This window comes from Paramormyrops kingsleyae, chromosome 9 (assembly GCF_048594095.1).
Source record: "Paramormyrops kingsleyae isolate MSU_618 chromosome 9, PKINGS_0.4, whole genome shotgun sequence".
Taxonomy (NCBI): Eukaryota; Metazoa; Chordata; class Actinopteri; order Osteoglossiformes; family Mormyridae; genus Paramormyrops; species Paramormyrops kingsleyae.
Genome location: NC_132805.1, coordinates 31,034,080 through 31,050,221, shown reverse-complemented (window position 1 = coordinate 31,050,221; position 16,142 = coordinate 31,034,080). Strand labels below are relative to the sequence as shown.

At 50.8% G+C, this 16,142-nt stretch overlaps 1 protein-coding gene across 6 annotated transcripts in view; it reads left to right on the top strand.

Annotated features, from left to right (window-relative positions):
* The window catches only part of LOC111844252 (protein MTSS 1-like), a 45,795-nt gene that overhangs the window by 21,316 nt on the left and 8,337 nt on the right, over nucleotides 1-16,142 (top strand). For 3 of the 6 annotated variants that reach the window (XM_072716757.1, XM_072716761.1, XM_072716760.1), the window contains exons 4-10: nucleotides 7,807-7,891; nucleotides 8,332-8,423; nucleotides 8,888-8,962; nucleotides 12,913-13,070; nucleotides 13,161-13,268; nucleotides 13,826-13,923; nucleotides 15,473-15,683. In XM_072716757.1, coding sequence (XP_072572858.1) covers nucleotides 7,807-7,891; nucleotides 8,332-8,423; nucleotides 8,888-8,962; nucleotides 12,913-13,070; nucleotides 13,161-13,268; nucleotides 13,826-13,923; nucleotides 15,473-15,683 — 827 coding nt within the window. The remainder of the gene's footprint in view (nucleotides 1-7,806; nucleotides 7,892-8,331; nucleotides 8,424-8,887; nucleotides 8,963-12,912; nucleotides 13,071-13,160; nucleotides 13,269-13,825; nucleotides 13,924-15,472; nucleotides 15,684-16,142) is intronic. The other 3 variants (XM_072716758.1, XM_072716762.1, XM_072716759.1) reach the window with 2 other exon arrangements.

Genomic DNA, 16,142 nt, shown 5'->3' with positions numbered 1-16,142 from the left:
ATCGCAGTCTCTGGGGCAAATATAACCTAATTTGTCATGGATGTCGGAGCGATCTTGTCATGAACTGTCTGCCTTCTGAAGTGGGGGGTGGGGTGGGGGGGCAGAGAAACATCCAAATGAAGCATGGCTGAGTCATGCACACGACTGCAGCCGGCTCTGCCTGTTTTTAGAGCAGGAATTGCAGGTTCTTATTGCTTGGTGTTTTTATTTATTATTTTTTAAAAAGGCTAATTGGCATCTCAAGCTCTGTGTCCTGTTTGCATTTGGCTGAGTGTGATTGGAGATGTGATGGGATGGGATGGGATGGGATGGGATGGGATGGGATGGGATGGGATGGGATGGGAGGGGCCCTACAATCGTACCAGCATCACGGCTGTTCGCCTGATTTGGCAGCCTGCTCCCCGCTCTGCTGGAGATGGGGGGGGGGGGTTAAGTGAAGCGTGTTGACCTGAACACGCGTGACCGCCCGCGAGGGCGGCCTGTCGTCTGTGTGGCTGTCCCAGCTGGCTGGCCCCGCCTCCTGTCGCTTGATTGGCTTCCACTGTGCGGCACCGTAGTGCATCCTCGTTCCCCCATCGGCACCTTCCTCATGATTAGAAACACACCGCGCTCACTCCGTCTCATCACGTGGGACGCCGGTTTACCCCGGCAGGCCCTTGCCCCTCCCCCCCCCCAAACTGGTCTGGGAGAATCTCAAACTACACTTTAATTAGTTGTAATTGGATTGTGACACTAAAATAGTGACATCCTCCTGTGCTCACCCTGTTCCCCATACCGCAGACTTATGGGTAATTATGTCGAGGCCTATTTTTTAACCTATAGCCAAGCAAGGCTCAGGCTGCTAAATATACCAGTCAGCACTAAAGAAGATGTGTTATTACACATTATTAATCCATCTCTCCTTGTCCCCCAGCCCCATCCTCCCCTCTCTCTCTGTCCTCCGATCCCATCCTCCCCTCTCTCCTTGTCCCCCAGCCCCATCCTCCCCTCTCTCTCTGTCCTCCGATCCCATCCTCCCCTCTCTCCTTGTCCCCTAGCCCCATCCTCCCCTCTCTCTCTGTCCTCCGATCCCATCCTCCCCTCTCTCCTTGTCCCCCAGCCCCATCCTCCCATCTCTCTCTGTCCTCCGATCCCATCCTCCCCTCTCTCCTTGTCCCCCAGCCCCATCCTCCCCTCTCTCTCTGTCCTCCGATCCCATCCTCCCCTCTCTCCTTGTCCTCCAAAGCTATCCTCCCCTCTCTCTCTGTCCTCCGATACCATCCTCCCCTCTCTCCTTGTCCCCCAGCCCCATCCTCCCCTCTCTCTCTGTCCTCCGATCCCATCCTCCCCTCTCTCCTTGTCCCCCAGCCCCATCCTCCCCTCTCTCTCTGTCCTCCGATCCCATCCTCCCCTCTCTCCTTGTCCCCCAGCCCCATCCTCCCATCTCTCTCTGTCCTCCGATCCCATCCTCCCCTCTCTCCTTGTCCCCCAGCCCCATCCTCCCCTCTCTCTCTGTCCTCCGATCCCATCCTCCCCTCTCTCTCTGTCCTCCAAAGCTATCCTTTCTTCTCTCTGTCCCCCAGCCCCATCCTCCCCTCTCTCTCTGTCCTTCGATCCCATCCTCCCCTCTCTCTCTCCTCCAAGCCCATCCTCCCATGCACGTGGCTCCTCAGGTCCCCGCAGCACCGCGACTGACAGACACACAGACCTGGTTATTTCGGGCCGTGTCCTTGTTCTGGTCACAGGGTGATGCATGGTAGTGTTCCATGGGGGAGGGGCGGGCAGGGGAATGGGGGGGGGGTTCTATCCTACTCATCCACTTGTCACATTGCTTAAGTGTCTGCTGTGCCTGCTCCCTCCCCCATTTCTGAAATTCCAGCCATAGTACTGTACAGAGGTATGTGAAGTAATCCCCCCCCCCGCATCAGTGATCATTTGGCATAGGCTGTGTGGACAGGAATGTGCCTCGGCCCTGGGGGGGTTCTGGGTGCGGTGGTCAGCACCAGCTGCCTCACCAGTTGCTCGTTCTGGTGTCAAGTTCTGTCACGTGCCTGGGGGCTTTCTGGGACCTGACCTGGGGTGCTTGAGTCACCAGGTGTTCTGAAGGGCTGTCCAACGGGGGTGGGGGGTACCTTTGCCCCCCCCATAATCACCCAGAGCTCTGCAGTAACGTGGTCTTTCTCATAGCACCGCTCTGGTGAGACTGTACCATAAAGGCATCTTCCAGAACCACAGTTCACATAAAACATGGGCTTGATTTAGAAGATAATGTACCTTGAAAAGGCAGACAGTACTGTGTATGATGTTAGGGGGGAGAGGTAAGTGCTTGATATCTTTTGTTGTAATACACTTTATTAAAAGTGTTAACTGTTTACTGGTTGCTTCTGTTGCGACCGCTGTGATGTCACAGTCCACCGTTACATGTCAAACAGCAAAACCACTCTGCAGACTGATGCCACGTCCAGCACAACCCCCAAGGACTTTCCGTTTACTTTCGTGCATTAAACAATAAGCAGCGGGATTCTGTGTTTCATAAATATTTATTTGCCTATATATATAATATATGCGCGCATCAGTGTGCTTAAGACCAGCTCAAAAAGAGCCTGAATTACGCTCCATCAGCCTGAAGTTTGTTCGATCTGGGCTAAAATGGGCTCCATCTTGCCTGAAATGCACTACATCCTGCATGAAATGTGCTCTTTGAGGGTTGAAATGCGCTACATCTGGGTCAGATATGAGAAAAATGTGGGTCCTGGGACTATAATCACAGTTGTCCCCAAAAATATATCATTGCAATTCCAAATATATGAGACTTTCACTGGCGCTCTGAGACCATGTTTTGTAAGTTTTCATGCCGACAGGACCACCCGACATTGTTGTATTCAATTATTAAAAACATAGCATAAATGTCCAACAATTAGTTTAAAAAATGTATTGCTTATTGTAAAAAAAAAAAATGTGAAATGGGAATTCTGGGAGTAGTTTATGTCAATAGATCCAGTGATTTTTTAAATAAAGTTATCATGATGTAACTCTGCAAAGTCTCTGTGGTGTTGAGGTAATCGCAGTGTCCCAGTTTGAAGTTAGTTTCACGGTTTACTGCAAGGTAGAGCAGATAGTGTGGATATTGCAGGGCTGTTCGGCCCTTTGAAACCCCTTGAGAAGTTGGGAGAATGTTTGTAAAGCATTCAGAGACTTCGGTCAATCAGCCCTGAGTGCAAACACTGAATTCTAACGGCTAGCTGTCACCTGGAGCCGTGTCGCCCGTCCTCATCTGTAATGTCCTCCTTTGCTGACGGTGGGTTGACAGCGTAACGCGAGAGGACCTCCTTAGCGGTTCTGAGGGTCGCAGGGAGAGCCTGGCTGCCGGGTTCTGTGCCCGGGCCGCTCTTCTCGTTACAGGAAAAAATGGGAACCTAGAAAAATAAAGTGTGATCCTTTAGGTAAGGATCCAGGCAACATGCAGAGTAAAAACACCCATATTAAAAGAGGAAAAAAAGTGTACACTCTTCTTTTTTTGGCAGATGTCTGTGGGGCTCTTTTTATTGGTACGGCCTTAGTTTTCTGAATCTGTAAAGTTCAGCCTCGGTTCCCATGCGTTCCTGCGGCTTTTGAATCACGTCCAGGTTAATAACTTGCACTGCCTTTAAGGGACCCTCAGGAGGTGGGCTCACTGTGTTTTTCACTTAAGAGAAATAATGGATATGATCTGCCTGCCTATAAAGGAATATACCCAAGAATCAATCTTCAGTCTTTCATAGTTTTTTCTTTTTCTTTTTCAAATTATTTTGTAGACGCTTTTATCCAAAGCAAAGTACATTTGAGAAAGCGGGGTCATCCAGTCCCAGGAGCAGTTAGGGGTTTAGGGTCTTACTCAAGGGCCCAGCAGAGAAGTGGCTGCTCTGCCAACCCTGGGATTTGAACCAGCGACCTTCTGATCACAGGCACTGCATCCATCATTGGTCTGGATCTTCCTGGGGTGATTAATGGATGGCTGCTTCTGTCTGGTACTGATGCTAGACAGGGCAAGCAAGAGAGAAACGGAGAGAGAGAGGGATAGAGGGAGAGAGGGATAGAGACAGAGGGAGGATAGAGACAGAGGGAGAGAGGGATAGGGCAGCCTGGCTGACACTGAGGAGGTCTGGAGCAGTACTGCAATGCAGCAACATTCACAGGCACCGGTGTCACGGCTTTTGATAATGCCCCCCCGCCCCACCAGCTGTGGTTATTTATAGACCTGGGGGGGGGGGGGGGGGCACAGGGACAGAGCACTGTGTCTTGTGACTGGGGTTAAAACCCAGGTTTTGGGCTGTGGGGTCTATCAGGGTGATTGCTGAGGAGGCTCTGGCCTGCGTGCTCCTGCGGCTCGACGTGTCGCGGCGTCGGGCGTCGCTGAAGGCAGCGCTGTCACTGACGACGGCGGCTTGCGGGTGGGTGGGTGCTTGGGTGGGTGGGTCGTTCGGTCGGTCGGTCGGTCGGTCGGTCCGTCGGTCCTTCCACGCGAAGGAGGGAGGGGTCTTGTTTGTTTGCTCTTTCTGAAAAGTGGCGCGGCGGGAAGCGGCCCCCGGCCTCGTCTCCACGCAACGCTCATAAAACCGTAAAAGACCGAGGCGAGGCGCACATCTGCAGGGGCTGCATCTGTCTCCATGGCAACGAGCCGTCAGCCGTAAGCGGTAACAAGCTCTTCTTCCTACCGCCTCGTCGGCCGTGGCTAGAGCGTCGCCGGGGGGGGGGGGGGGGGGGTTGGCACAATTAAAAACATATTTCTCTGCTGTCTGTTCAGAGTTCCACGGAGGCCTGAATTATTGCACTATAGAAATATTTGCTTATTAAAGCGGACGGGAGGGGGGAGTCATTAGCTACCTGTGGTTATATTTTTTCTTTTTTTATTGTCATGGTTGCTGGCTAGGAATAAACGAGGCCCCTGGGCTGTCCTGCATCCTGCCCGTCTGGGCCTGTCACTGACTCGGGGGGGCTCTGGGCGCTGCGCAGCCTGGCCGCATTCCTCGTTACCCGGTTGCTTAGCAAACGCTTGTGTCCAGTCCTTTGTAGCGTGTTTGTCGTTCCTGCTGCTCTTTTAATGACCCTCTTTAGGATGCTTCTTACTCCAAGCTTCTGCTTCGGAGACTCCGGGGGGGGGGGTGCCCAAATCTCGTGGCAAGTGCCGTTGTCATGATGTCATCAGTTGGCACCTCGGGGCTGGCCCCGGAGGCCCCCGTCCGCCTCGCCGACAGCTGCCCCGGCGCCCCTCCATCACTGAATGAGGTGCTTGTTTTCGCGCCGAGGAAGGAGCCGTTTGACTTGCCCCCGACTGACTCTTCCTGCTTTCGCCCCTCGGATAAATGGCTCCTCTTCATCCTCAGCTTTGGCCCCACGGTCGACCTCGCTTCTGCGCGCGAAGATGCAGGATAGGATACGCCGATATAAAAAAAAGAAAAACGACAAGAAGCGAAACTTAGAAACGGTAACCCAGTCCTCCATGTGCCAGTCGCTCAGTTCAGAACATGATGCTCCCGGCCCTGAAACCCACGATGTCCGCCCTTGGGCAAACAATCCAGGCCTGGTCTCGGACCCGGGAGCAGAGTGAAAAGGAGCCCCCCTGCAGGGGGTGGGGATGTAACTCAAGGCCGCGGCTCTGAAAGGCAGGGGTGCGGCCCGTGCTCAGTGTTGGGTGACGGCCCCGGCCTTGCTCTCCCGTTACCCGGTTACCGAAGGACGCCATGACAACAGTAGCACAACCTTGACCCAGTGGAAAATTCTGCCCAGTTTGTGGGGGGGGGCAGAAGAAAGATGGATAGGAGAGAAATTAATAAACTAGGAGCTTGTTCTGGGGCTCTGAGGTGTGTAACTGCGGGAGAATGGGGCCGGTGCTCTTTATGTGGTATGGTGTTTCACCAGTAGCATGTGACACCCCCCCCCACGAGTTTTTTAAAAATGCAAAGCTCTTTTATTTAACAGAGACGGGTCAGACATCATTATTGCGTGGAAAAGACTCGCGGCTTACCAGAGGCATTGTTTGGGGCTAACCTGAGAGGGGGCCAGGCTGTAATGACCCCCCCCCCCCATCCCCAAAGAGTCCTAGCGAGGAGCTAATGTGTTAAGGACATGCATGGGGGGGGGGGGGTAGTTGATCATATTTCATATAGTCCACACATCCTTCGGAGTTGAGTTTTGAGATTGGGGGGGGGGGCAAATGCAAAATGGAGAATCCTTTGGAGGGGGAGGGGGGGGAGTGTCACATGTCACTGTTTTTTTTTTTTTTTTTTTTTTCCTGTGACCCTCTGTGACCCCTAGTCTGGTTACATTTGGCCCCATAAGACCTTATGCTCCTTAGGTCGGTGTTTCCCAGTCCGGTCCATGTGGACTGTCTGTGGGTCCAACGACGACTGCATTGGGAAACGCTGCTTTAGGTTGTTACCGATTTTCCCTTTATAATAAAACAGTATAAGCACTATCTATGTACCTAAAGGAGAGACCCCATCCCTATTGCGAGTTAGTTGGTTGAATAGTTTGTTCATTAGCTCCCTCTGTTTGGAAGTGGTATGGTCCAGTGCCATACCAATGCAATTACTGTCCTGACTCCCTTCACAAGCTTCCATGGCCTCACTTATTCATGGGGGGGGGGGGTGCAAAAAACTTCTTGCCCGGTTTTTTGGCACAGAGGACCAACTCTGGCTTGGTGAAATGACACCCCACCCCCCCACCACTGCCCCCACCACCCTCCCTCCTCCCTATCAAGCAACTGAAACCTGCAGCACAAAAGGCGTTTGTCATTCTGGGATGACATTACATGTCACTTCCTGTGGGGACAGGCTATTCATCCCCCGGGTGAAGCGGCGTTCGTCCCAGACACGGACACAGCAAGTGTTTCACACTCCCCCCCCCCCCCCCCCACCCCTGTCCACCACCCCTGCTGACAAAAAAAATTAAATAAAGGAAAAACAAAGCGGCAGAGTGCTGAGCCTCCTTCTCCCCATAAGGAGCGGGGCCCCTCCTCTAGGAGCCCCATGCCGACCCCCCTGCATCTCAAGTGACCCCCCTGCCAGCCCGCTTTTCTTCTCAGCTTGTGATGTAAACATGCATGTTTAGAGAGAGCGCGGTAATAAGGAGTCGTGTAAGGGGGGGGGTTAATGGGGAGAGTGTACCTGGATGGGAGCCTTGTTGGGGGGGCGGGTTGGGTCTGTGACGCTGGATGGAGGCCTTGCTTTCTGTTCTCATGGAGCTCGGTCATCTTTATGGAGGTGTGTTAGGAATCATCCCATCCGTCCTGGCCCCACTCCCCTGTCAGAGAATGAGGTCATCAGCTGTGTTTGAATCCCCCCCCCCCCCCCCGGCGTCTTTACCTCCGCACTCCCCTGCCAAACAGGACGTGTGTGTTTGTTAAAACTAGTGGTATTATGGGAAAATGCCACAAGTACAGCCCTTTCTCCAGAGTGGTCCGAATCCCGCTGTTTGTTACCATTTAAGGTGTGATATTCCCATACACGGGCAGTCAAGCTGCCGTTAATTGCTTTGTTCTTGCAGTGTTATGTTTATAATGAATATATTTCCCATCAGGCCTTGCTCTGTTGGGAATTTCATTTAATTGTCAACCCACCCCCAAAATTCGATGAGTGTTGTATAGTTTGGGTGTTTGTGACTTAAAAAAAAATATCCGCAGAAAAGAAAAATGCTGGAAAATGAAAGATGTGGGCATTTCCTCACAGTGGAACACCCGCCCTTGGTTTTGTCTGATGTTGGGGGTCATTATTTGTCACCTTTAGGTGACAATATGCGAATCACAAGTGTGGCCTTGTGGGTAACCATGCCGTCTGGCCTCTCTTTCAGGTGGCACCCGTGACATAGGCTCCGCCCTCACCAGGATGTGCATGCGGCACCGGGGCATCGAAGGAAAGCTGCGGCAGTTCTCCATGTAATGCCTCCATCTGTCATCTGGGACGATCCATCTTAAAGGCGGGGGTGGGGGGGGTTACTTAAGGGAAGCCGTCCAACCCGCTGCAGTAGCCCTTGACGCCAGCTCCACCGCCCCGCCGCTGGGAGTTAAGCCTCTAATTTCGAGGGGCGATCTGGAGGAAAACATTCCTCTCGAGCCATGCAGTAAATCAGCAGCCTGCGCGCCTGGGCCGTCTCTGCCTGGAAAAGGCCTGTGTGGCCCTTGCGCTAATTTTAGACACGTACAGCTGTGTCGTCTCCGAAGTGAAGCACGTTTCACAGAGAGGCTCTGTCACGTGTCAGACTCCGGCAGACACTGAGCTTTAATCTGACCACTTGTTTCTTTTCTTTTTTTTTTTAATTAAGTAATTTTATTACTTTTTTTTATTTCCTATTTTTTCATTTTCTCCTCCCCTGTAGGGTGTTTTTGGACTGCCTGATAAATCCTCTACAGGACCAAATTGAGGAATGGAAGAAGGGGGCAAACGCGCTGGACAAAGACCACGCCAAAGGTCGGCCCCTGCTGGCATGGAGGTCTCATTACCTCTGTGTCCCCCCTCCCCGCCCCTTGTCTTGCTCTGCTCTACTTTCATACTGGCCAAGTTTGCCTCCCACCCCCCCCCCCCCATTCAAACAAACACACAAAAAAAAGATCTCAATACGCATCTCAAAGAATGTTAACACATTTCATGAATATTTAGAGAAGAGTAAGAAGTCAAAGTACAGAATTGAGACAGTGGTCCATTTGGAGTGGGGGCTCCACAGAGGATTTAGGAGGTGATGAGCGATTCCTAAGGCCTGACGTATTAGAAGGGGATTAGTTTAGGGTCTAGGGGAAAAAAAACGCTCCTGTCGGCCATGCCAAGGGCGCCCCCCCCCCCATGGGTGCCCCCCCCCCCATGGGCGCCCCCCCCCCCCCATGGGTGCCTTCGGCAGGTCGGAGAGCTCGCATCATCTTACCGTCTGTCTAATGCAGAGTACAAGAAAGCCCGGCAGGAAATCAAGAAGAAGTCGTCCGACACCCTGAAGCTACAAAAGAAGGCCAAGAAAGGTAAGCTGCCCCACCCCCCCACGCGGGGCGGCAGTCCCGCTCCGTCGCACGCCCCGCGATATGTTGTGTACACTCAGGCTTTGCCCCGGATCTGTAATCGCCAGCACAGCAGGACCTTTCATATCAGCTCCAGAACAAAAATGGCGTGACTACTGCTCCGTCGCCAGCAGGGAAAACCGTGATGAATTCCGTTTGCTGTCAGTGGTACAGATCTTAAGACTTTATAAACGCAACTCAGACTCTGAAACGTCACTCCACTGTCCACTTTCCACACTGGCATCTCATAAACCTGCCCCCACATATGAAATTTCTTGTCTCTGTCCTGTTGTACGCAAGTCATTATTTTAGAAAGAATATTTAATAACGGCTCTATTAATTAGGACAGGGGTCCTTGCCTACCCAGGCTGACTCGTTACGTGTAAGCAGAGGTGCTCCTGAAGGTGACCTGTCGAGGCTCTTAGGCGCATTTCTGCTGTAATAAATGGGAGGGAGTGATTTGTTGCTTTTATTATTTTTTAATTGCATATTACTCCCGTTGAGGTGTGTAGCTCTTTGCTCCTCATGCTCTCAGAGGCTTCCACGAAGACAGCAGTGATGAACTGCATTTTCTTTGTGTACTTCATTCCCTTGGGGGTAAAAACAATGAATTGTATTGTCCTCCAGAATGGGCGTGGGGGGGGGGGGTGTCTTCCCAGTTTCTCCGTATTTTTGTCAGAATCATCGGTAACATGTTCCTGAATTCTTGTACCCCCTTTGGACCGTGAGGGGTGTTTAGTGTATTAAATATCAGTGAAGCCTCCCCAGGCATGATCCCGTTGCATAGTCTGCTTGTTTATGTGGAGGGGGGCGTATTTATGTCTGACTACTTGTCGCCTCTCTAAAAGCATTCAGGTTGTTTGTAAGGTCAGGGGAATTCCTGATGCGTACCAGACGACCCCCCCCCCCCCCCCACACTGTTTCAGGGCCCTAACCGCCATGTTCTCTTCATCTCTCTCTTCCTTATCCCATCCTGTTCCCTTCTTGCCAGCTGATGCTCTGGGTAAGTCTCCCTCTCTCTCTCTCTCTCTCTCTCGCTCTCTCTCTCTCTCTCTCTCTGTCTATCTGCACCCTCTTCCTTCTCTTCAGTCCCCGTTCATCCATCTGTGGTCCAGGGGTCACCTTCCTCTTCCTCCACCATCGCGGTTTGTTTTGTATTTGCCTCATGCTCCGAGTCCGGTGACCTCCGGAAATGGAGCCAAAATTGCACAATTAAGAAGAAAAATCTATTTTTATAACTTGTATTTTAAAATCCCTTCTCCGCCTGTGTCCTACACTAGCAGGGCACGGCGCCGCCTTCTGGCAGTGTTTAAATTTTACACCCCCCGTGCTTTCGGTGGTGATGCTATTTCTGTAACGACAGGGGGTGGGAGTGTCAGTAAAAGAATCATGACATTCATTAACAGTTATTACCCAATTTAGGCCTTTGCTGGATCTCGCCACATCGGGGACCCTCTGTCTCAAAGACTCATTCCTTATAATGTGTTGTTTCTTAATTTTATAAGCACAGGGTTGCATTTATTGCTGATTAAATATTTTGGCTGTTCTGTGGGTGTACACAATCCTCTCCGACCGGCTCGCGATGAACTATTTGCTTTATGCAAATCAGTCAGAGGCAAATGAAAACGGTCTTGACTGTATCGCTGTACCGAACCCGACCCCCACCCCCCCACCCCAACCTGCGCAGCCTGCCGGGATTTCGAGACTGTTTTGTTTCCAAGACCGGGCGCGCATTTTGCTATCAAATGCATGGCTTAGATTTTTGCTTGAGAATCCCAGGTAGGGAGTCCTTTGGAGGGTGAGAGAGTCCCGGTGGGCGGGGCACGTGTTTTCAGGACCTTTTACCCCGTCATGCGAGCAAAGAGAGCGGCATGGAGGTGGTCGTGTGACGTAAAGGAGCGCCTGGTGGATTTCCGCGGAAACTAAGAGCGCGGTCACGGTGCAGTGTGAACCACGGCTTCCCGCTCGCTTGCTCTCGCTGCTTTCCGCTGATTAAAAGCTGCCTGCTGCCCTATTTTCATCTTGTGAAGGGCACAGCTTAATCGCTCCGATTTCTAGAGCGGCGATCTGTGCTTCCTGACCTATATCTGCGAGGCACATGCACGCTGGGGCGGTGGTAAGTCCGCGTGAGCTCCGCCAAAGACACCATGGTCCTGACAGGTGGACGAGCGAGTCTTTTCTGACGCTCGCATTCCTGTCGTCCCGGTGACGGTTTACGTCAATCCTGGATTTAATGGGGTTTCTCAAGCAAAGCTCCCCAGTCTCATTGATGCTTGTTGACCTCTGTTAACCTGACTTCAGTGCCGTCTTCCCCCCACCCCCCCCAAAAAAAAAAATTCACGTCTATAAACTCTGGCACTGTGTTCTGTGTCGTCTTGTGCAGTATTTCGGGAAATACTAAGTGGTTTGATTTTTCATTTTCTTTTCCCCTGCTGTGTCACAGGACGCCTTGTTGGGGGGGGGGGGGTAAGGTTCGGGTGCAAGTACACAGCTCCGCATCCCACCCAGCCCCCTGACGAGGTCATAGCAGAGGCTTCCCACCCAGCTGTCTTTGTACGGTGTTGTCTTGCCAAACATGAGGCCTTAATCTGTCTTGTTCCTTCTGGCATGCCATGGGCAGTCGTCGTCTTAAGAACTTCTGGTGAGGGGAGGGGGTTGTGCTTTTCTCACGTCGGATTATGATTCTTAACCATAAAGGTTACAAAATGTGTAAGAAATAAAACAATTAGGCCTGCTCTTGTGTGGGCTGATTGATACATTTTATATGCTTTATTAATACTTAACAAGTAGTTATAATTAAGATACAGATCAAGAATTCTGTAAAATTCTATTTTTAAAAATAGAAAATCAAGTCAAATATGCCTTATTGCTGTGTAGATGGGAACAGTATGAAAATGGTTATGCATATTTGACACAAGGAACAATTTAATGGGACCAAAAGCTGGTCCATGAGGAACCTTGTAAGATAACTGAGCTAAGCGACTGTCCTGTGCATAATCACTCAGTGCCTGAGCGCTATAGAGGGAATACAGCCTGTCATTTGGGGGGGGGCAAACTCCAGTATTTGGGATGATGTGTTATAGAGGATGTGCAAAATGATCGGTCTGCTGAGGAAGAGTGGAGTGGGTGTGTCACTGCTGGATGGAGCCCCCTCCCCCCCCCCCACAACCATTTTCTGACCCTGAGTTTGCTTCCTGAAAAGCTGAAAACCTGAACATTTAGCAAGGACAAAAAAAAATTCTTCTTTCTTGACTTGAAATCATTTGTGAAAATCTATGCCGAATGTATATCACTCTATCATTCATTCTTCAGTCAGCTTCCGGTTCCTGTCATTTTCAGAAACCGCAGATGGGAGATGACTGCAGTCCAAAAATAATCACATTCAGATGGTGCATCATCGATACCAAATTGGCAGCGTTTGTGATTCACAAAATATGAATATCTGCTTATTTTGCTAATGCCTTCTGCTGTGCTAGGAACCACACTGCTCTGACTTGGCCGTGTTCAGTGACGCGTGCTCATACACGTGCCCCGATTCTGCCGAACATCCTGCTCTTATTGTTCTGAGCGAGCAGTATCGGGTCACATTTCCAGTCCTGTCAGGAAGTGGGCTGCCTCTCTACAGCCCAGGCTTCAGCCAGTGGGGAACCTGCCGTAACCGGAACCGTGTGCCAGGTCCCCATTCACTGGCAGTGGACAGTGGAGGGAACAGTGCAAGGATAGGGAGGACAGGTCTTTCACCACCTGGCCAGTAGGGGGAGCTATGAGGAAAAGACGTCTTTTGTGGGCCACAGTTATGGCATTTCTGGTTAGTTTTAGCTAGCATAACTTTATTTTTATAGCATGGAAGTATGGTGTAGGTTTCAGGGGAGGCTACAGGAGACCACTAGTGACCATGCCCCCACCTGTTTCAGGGAGGGGTGACATACAGCCCCAGCTCAATTGCGCCATGCAAGATGTCAATGATAAATACCTGCTGCTGGAGGAGACTGAGAAGCAGGCAGTGAGGAAGGCACTGATCGAGGAGCGTGGCCGCTTCTGCACCTTCGTGTCCATGCTGCGGCCTGTCGTGGTGAGCTTCTCCCCGCCCTGTGTGTATATGCCGCCCCCTGCTGGTCAGGTTATTGCCGCAATAACAGCCATATCTCTTCCCGGCTGCTAGGATGAGGAGATCGGCATGCTGAGTGAAATCACACACCTGCAGGCCATCGCTGACGACCTGAAAGCCCTCACCATGGACCCCCACAAGCTACCCCCAGCTAGTGAGCAGGTCAGTGCTCACTAAACCAGGATCCGAGGGGACCAGCTCTGTGGTTTTGGGTGCCACCCCCCCCCCCCCTCCCACCGAAAACTGAAAAACCACCACAAAAAAACACCGACAGCTTCCAGGAAAGGGGTTGGTCATACCCCACTAATACGGTTAGGACCCCTCGCTGTGTTTATAGCTTGGCTGTTCCCATTACGGCAAACGCCGTCTGTGTTTTCGCTCCCGGTCAGTGGGGAGATTCAAAGGGGGGGGGGGGGTGGTCACTGAGTCTTGTTTCCCACGGTGCTGCAGCTTCGGCTACCTCCTGCACCTCCAACTGAAGCTAGCTGTAAGCCCATGGGAAGGCAGTTCCGTGTCAGACAGCAATTTGCATTCTGCTTGGTTTCCAGCATTACGACATTATTGCCAGGGGGCTGGAAAGATGTGTTTGGGTCTTTCAGTCATAGGGGTGTCCAGTTTCCCCCCCCCCCTGGAGGGATTGCGGGGCCATTCAGGTGCGTGGGCAGCTCTCCGAAGGCTCACAGTCCATAACCTGCCTGATTGTTCTTTTTGCCTCCCAGGTCATTCTTGATCTCAAAGGCTCAGACTACAACTGGAGTTACCAAACGCCTCCCTCTTCTCCCAGCACCACTATGTCCAGAAAGTCCAGCATGTGCAGGTAGGTGCAGGCGCGGCTGCGGGGGTCTCACTGCAGGAAGCGCTCTTGCACAGACCTGCCTGGTGATGGGAGAAAATATGGCTTGAAAACCCAGTATGGGTGGGATTATCATCCCACCATCAGTCACAATCACCATATGGAATGCCATTAAGGCAGTGATTGACAGATTTGGTAATTCCACACACTGTCTATTTCTTACACTCATCATTAGCTGTAGTCTGCCACCCAGTGGCACATACTGTGAACTGCAGTTGAGTAAATATTGTTTTCATGTTTGATACTTCCACGAAGTTTTGCTATGCACTCATAAAAGCCAGGTGCATTTCAGAGGTGAACTGGTTAGTCAACAGTAATTTAGGAGATGTAAAGAAATCGGATCTATGAAGCACTTTAAACATGGCATAGAAACCTTTTTAAAGTATGTAAAGAATTAGATGCAGCCTTTACTTATTGTCTAATACTTTCAGCCTAATATTGACAGGACTGAATCTGAAACGCTTGGTTTTGGTGTCCGAATGGGTTGAGATATGTAAACCAGACCTTAACATACTGCATAGCCCCCTCACCTCCTGTGTGACGGTCCCAGCAACTGTTATCTATATTTTAGTCACTTGTGGTCCCACCCCCCACCTTCCACGCGGGGCTGTCGGTGCTGCGCTTAAATCGCTTGTAGCTGTACCGAGCATGATGGATGCGCCGCTTGTCGATGCTTTTACGCTTCCCCATTTTTGTTTTATTTTATCATTATTTTAAAATCATATTTCCGTCCTTCCCCTCGCCATTTGAATGTGGTATCGCCTGTTAATTTAAATTCATCGTACAGACTTTGGTTTCTGTCGGGTAACCCGTATCCAAATAGGAAGACTCATTCCTATTTTAATAAGAGACACTGGCGGAAAGTACCGCTTGCGGTCGGGGTACCGGAGTGGGGAGGTCGGCTGCCGGTCGCTGCGCAGCCGGGCCCCTACCCGGTGAGGAATGCGGGGGAGCGGGAGGGAGGGACCCCCAGACCGAAACATCAGCAGCTTCTCTGGCTCGCCTGCTCTCTTCACGCTTAACTGTTGGCAGGAGCCGCGCTATTTCGCAGTAACGCTGGCCAGGGATCAGGATTAACCCCCGCATTACAGCGTCTAACTCGGCGTTTCATTACACAAAGTGTCTTAAAAGTTGTCATTGATGATTTCAAATAGCTATTGATTGTTGCATGTTGTTTAGATATATCGTGTAACCAGTAAAATGAAATATCTGTCTTAACTCCAGTTTTACAGGTTAACATTATTTTGATACTTTACGTCTAAAAACAACACTGTGAAGTGTTATAATTTATATACTAAAATAACGCACTTGGGTTTAGAGGTTTTAAGTGCTGCTTTTAAAGGGATATTTTACCCTTTAAACGTCATGCTTGCTTTTTCATTATTTCTGATTTTGGATGCTATGCGGGGTGTTAACGGTCCCTGGTCTCCCGCTCTCTCCCTGCCTGTCCCTGCCCCCTGCCCCGCCCACCCTTGTCTCCGCCCCCTGTCCCGCCCACCCCTGTCTCTAACAGCAGTCTGAACAGCGTAAACAGCAGCGACTCGCGCTCCAGCGGCTCTCACTCTCACTCACCCTCCTCGCACTATCGCTACCGCAGTTCCACCCTGCCCCAGCAGGCCCCCGGCCGCCTCTCCAGCATCTCCTCCCATGACTCGGGCTTCATGTCCCAGGATGCCTTTCAGTCCAAGTCACCCTCGCCCATGCCCCCCGAGAGCACCCTGCAGGTGAGCCGAACACTGTACACATGGACTGGGGTGGGGGTTTTTAAATAATTAATGCACAGAGGGCTGGGTTGGATATCTGTGGTGATTAATGTCTAAATATTAATTGTCTATAATTTAATTGTCATATGCAAAATATAAGCCTCTACATATTACTGTAGATTCACTCATACTTTTCAAATTATAAACTATGTATAAGAGTCATTCTATAATTTGGGGTTAATTCCATGTCCATTGATGACAAATGAGATTTTTAGATAAATTTATTCTGACGATTTTCTTCAACAATATTATATTTTGCCTCTTTATGGAACGAATATTGTAATATCACACAAACACTATGTGGATCATAGCTTGAAATTTGTCATGATGCTCCTGAAATGAAGTTTTTCCGTTGTCCATTTTTGAGTTCTGGGCATCTTGAAACCAAGACAATGACTAAATTTCAAAAAGTCTAAATAC